Raw genomic sequence first — 4,502 nt, 5'->3', positions numbered from 1 at the left:
TTATCAAATCATAATCAATAATCTCCGCTTAATCATGATATAAAATCTCGGGCATTACACATTTGGTCCTTTGTCATTGCCACAGCTGACATGTTATCAAAATAAATTTTTGTTGGCTGACTTTTAACTTGCTGCAAGTCACCAAGAATTCTCCTTAACCAAGTTTCTTCATATGTTGCTTCTGTTGTTGCAATATACTCAGCTTCAGCTGATGATAGAGCAACTTTATTTTGCTTCTTTGAGATCCAAGAATCACTTTTGAGCCAAGACATAATATGTATCTAGAAGTGCTCTTCCTGTCATCTTGACATCCTGCCTAATCGCTATCAGTAAGCCCAACAAATTTTTTGCCTTGATCTTTGACATAATGCAGTCCAAGCTTCTTTGTTCCTTGCAAATATCTCATGATTCTTTTGGCGGCAGTAAAATGAACTTTGGAAGGATCATGCATAAATCTTGAAACAACACCAACTGCAAATGAAATATCAGGCCGCGTATGAGTAACATAAATAAGTGATCCAACCAAACTTCGATATATTTTTGGATCCACTTTTTCAGACCCATCATTGAGCTGCAACTTCTCACTCGGCATCATTGGATGCTAACATGTTTGCAATTTTCCATGCAGAATTTTATGAGCAAATCCTCTACCTACTTTTCTTGTGAGAGAAAAATTTCTCCATTAGCTTGTCTTATTTGAATACCAAGGAAATACTTCATCATTCCAAGGTCAGTCATTTCGAAATATGCCATCATTTTCTCCTTAAATTCCTTCAAAAAAAAATCATATTAGTTCCAAAGTAAATCAAATCATCAACATATAAACATACCACCATGAAATCAATCCCATCCGTTTTCACATATAGAGCTGGTTCATTCTTCCTTCTTTCAAAAACATTATTGAGAAAATACCCATCAATTTTGCAATTCCAAGCTCTAGGGGCTTGCTATAAACCATACAAGGCCTTTCGTAGTCTGTAAACCATATATTATTTTCCTTCAATTATGGAACCCTGTGGCTGGATAACATAAACTTCCTCTTCAATTTCCCCATTCAAGAAATTTGATTTAACATCTAACTGAAACACATTGAGCTCTAATTGAGCTGCAGTTGCAAGAGCAGATCTTATTGCCTCCATTCGAACCACATGAGCAAAAGTTTCATTGAAATACACTCCAGGCTGTTGAGAATAACCCTTGGCTACGAGACGAGCCTTGTGCTTTCTTATTTACTCATCTTCACCATATTTGGTTTTTTAAATCCATTTTAAACCAATCACATCTTTTCCTTTAGGCAAATCCATTAAATCTCACGTTCTATTTTTCTCAATAATTGCAATCTCTTCTTTCATTACTTGAATCCAAATATTAGAATTTTTTGCTTCATCGTAGAGCTGCGGTTCACTATAAAATAATGCAAGATTGCAAGAATCATAAATTTCCTGCAAGGATCGTACTTTCCTTAGTGGAGAATCTAGATCCGAGATTTCAGAATCTTACTCCACTGTAGTAGGTTGTGGACTTTGCTGAGAAGTGCTTGGATATGACTCATGATTATTAAAAAATGGTGGTTCTACGAAGTCGTGAATTGGTGGACTTTGAGAAACATCTTTATTCCATTGTCATGCAGCCATCTCGTCAAACACATCATCTCTTAACACAACAAGCTGATTCTTTATTGGATTCTACAATCGATAACCTTTTGATTCATCACTATAACCAATGAAAATCATTTTTTCACCTTTCTTATCAAACTTCTCTTTGCTAGGGGACTGATTTAATGCATAATAAATGCACCCAAAAATTTTCAAGTGATCAACTTGTGGTTTTCTCTTACTCCATGCCTCAATTGGTGTTTTATTCAAAACTGCCTTCGTGGTTGAACGATTAAGAATATATACTGTTGTATTAACAGTCTCTGCCAAGAACTTTTTGGCAAACCTTTTTGTTCAAGCATGCTTCGAGCCATTTCAGCAATTGTTCGATTTTTCCTCTCTGCGACACCGTTCTGCTGTGGAGTGTATTTCATTGTGAGTTGCCTTTGAATTCCATTCTCCTTACAATGATTCATGAATGCATTGTATATAAATTCTCCACCACGATATGTTCTTAGAGTCTTTATCAAATAACCCCTTTTACGTTCAACAAAAGCCTTAAATTGAAAAAAAACTGAGAAAGCCTCTGATTTTTCATTCAAGAAATATATCCACATCATCTGAATAAAATCATCGACAAACATTAAGAAATACCTATTGTTTCTCACTGAACTAGTCCAAGTAGGACCAAAAATATCGGCATGAATCATTTCTAAAGGAGCTCTTGAACGCCAAGCAGATTTGGGAAATGGAAACCAGTGCAATTTCCCATATATACACCCTTCATAGATTTTATTGTCTTCTCAACACTCGGAATTCCAACAACCATAATTTTTGACTTCAGCAAATGTAGTCCTTTATAACTCAAGTGACCATATCTCAAATGCCACAAATAAGAATCATGACATGTTTCATGCTTAAGCGCAAAACTCTTATCAAAAGACATGATGAGATGAAAAACTTCGTTGCTAGCCATGTCAATCTTAGCAACAGTCAAATTTTGCTTCTTATCAATAATCATGCATGCATTGTCACCAAAATGAACCAAATAACTCTTTTGAATAAGTTGACCAATACTTAGCAGATTCTGAGCTAGATTTGGCACATAAAGAACATCTGAGATGTGATTTTTGTTATCTTGCTTGGAATGAACCTCGATGGTGCCTTTTCCTTCCACCTTTTGTATCTTTCCGTCTCCAAGCTTTACCTCAGGAGAAAAATTTCTGTCAAGTTCAACAAAGCTGTCAAGCTTACTCGTCATGTGGTTACTACAACCACTATCAAAATACCAAACATCTTGATCTTCAGTTTCAGCACTCATGCAAATATAGAACATTAGATATTCTTTTTCTTCCTTTGAAATGTTGGCATGCTCTTTTCCTTGTTTCTTTTGATACCAACAATCTCTTTGAGAATGATTAGGAATCCGGCATCTTGTACACTTGAAACGGCAATCTTTCGAATTGTGATTATCCTTCTTGCATGCAATAAGAACCATCATGAAAACTTTTTTTCTCCCCACTTCTTTGTTCGTCATTTCCTCGATCATTTCTCTCCCACTTTCCTTTGCCACTTTGATTTTTATTTTGCCATGAATTCTTTGAAGTCCCAAATTTATTCGGCTTCTTATCAGAAAATCCAACTTTGGATTGAAATGCCTGTTCCAAAGGTTGTTTTGATGATCGATTAAATCTTTCTTCATGTGCTTGAAGAGAGCTCATTAATTTAAACATCGACAAGTTGGAAAGATCCTTCGATTGTTGCAACACAATGATCAAACTTTGGTGGTAAACTTCGCAAGATTTTCTCGACCACTCGTTTGTCTTGAATATTATCTCCAAGGCTTTGAATATTATTCACAATTTCTTCAACTCTAGAGAAAAAACCTCTGATATTTTCGTTTTCATTCATCAAGAGATTATCTAAATCTCTCCATAGAGATTGAAGCTTGATAGACACAACTTTATCATTTCCATGAAATTCTTGTTGCAAGGCTTCCCATGCTTCTTTTGTTTTTCTTTTGTTGAATATTCTAAGGTAGATAGATTTACTAACCCCTTGCTTTAAATACCGAAGTACAGTAGCATCTTTCTTCTGATCTTGTTTGTATTTATTTTGTTGATCTTCACTCCAATCTGCAACATCTTCTGTAGGTGGTTCTGGATAATCATATTCAATGATATCCCATAAATCTTCGGAGATGAAGAAATCCATAATTTCGGTGCTCCAATAATCATAATGCTCTCCTTCAAATATAGGTTTCCGAATATTTGAACATTGTGATTTGCAAATTTCTAGCCATTGCAATATGCCGGTATTGCTACAGTAACAAAATAGAACAAAGTGGACTTCGAATTTCTTCTCTGCAGAACCCATGTAAGGACGTTATGATTGTTCTTATCGTTTGATATTTGAAGATGGGAGAACACTTACAGATTATAACATTCGGAAATAGTCAATCACGTTGGAGGTTGAAAGCTCTGATAACAAATTTGAAGGGCACGGCGGAATAATTTTTGAAGTAGGACAAATAGGAATTCAAGTGATGCAATACACTTGATTATTTTATTTTTTTGGATAGATAATCTGCATATTACATAAGCATATTTATAAACCAAGTCTCACAATTTTCAAGGATTATTAACTCCACTCTTTGACTAGCTATTTAAACTTCCTAGATGACTTTCAAAGTACTATTAAATATTCTAGAAAATGACTATAGAAATTACAAATTATCTTAACATGGAGTACAATCATTTTGATATAGGTGAATCAATTAATGTATCTTATTCTGTTAGCCTTGTGCTAGAATATAGTGTTTGAGTGTGAGAGCACTGTTGATTTTTGGTTTGGATGACTTTAATTTAGACCCAAAAGATAAAATAATCTCTTATCACTTCATAATTA

General features: G+C 34.7%; 1 protein-coding gene across 1 annotated transcript; it reads right to left on the bottom strand.

The window, feature by feature from the left end:
• Positions 1-3,320: 3,320 nt before the first annotated feature.
• Positions 3,321-3,971, bottom strand: LOC140956986 (uncharacterized). The gene has a single exon (XM_073414008.1). It carries the CDS (start codon positions 3,969-3,971, stop codon positions 3,321-3,323), a length of 651 nt encoding a protein of 216 aa, XP_073270109.1.
• Positions 3,972-4,502: the final 531 nt, after the last annotated feature.

The sequence above is a fragment of the Primulina huaijiensis genome, chromosome 2 (assembly GCF_012295235.1).
Source record: "Primulina huaijiensis isolate GDHJ02 chromosome 2, ASM1229523v2, whole genome shotgun sequence".
Taxonomy (NCBI): domain Eukaryota; kingdom Viridiplantae; phylum Streptophyta; class Magnoliopsida; order Lamiales; family Gesneriaceae; genus Primulina; species Primulina huaijiensis.
The sequence above is the reverse complement of the archived record's forward strand: the minus strand, read 5'-3'. Positions and strand labels throughout refer to the sequence as shown.

Coding starts and splice junctions, on each gene's coding strand:
- LOC140956986 (XM_073414008.1), bottom strand. CDS start 3,971: ATGGGTTCTGCAGAGAAGAAATTCGAAGTCCACTTTGTTCTATTTTGT.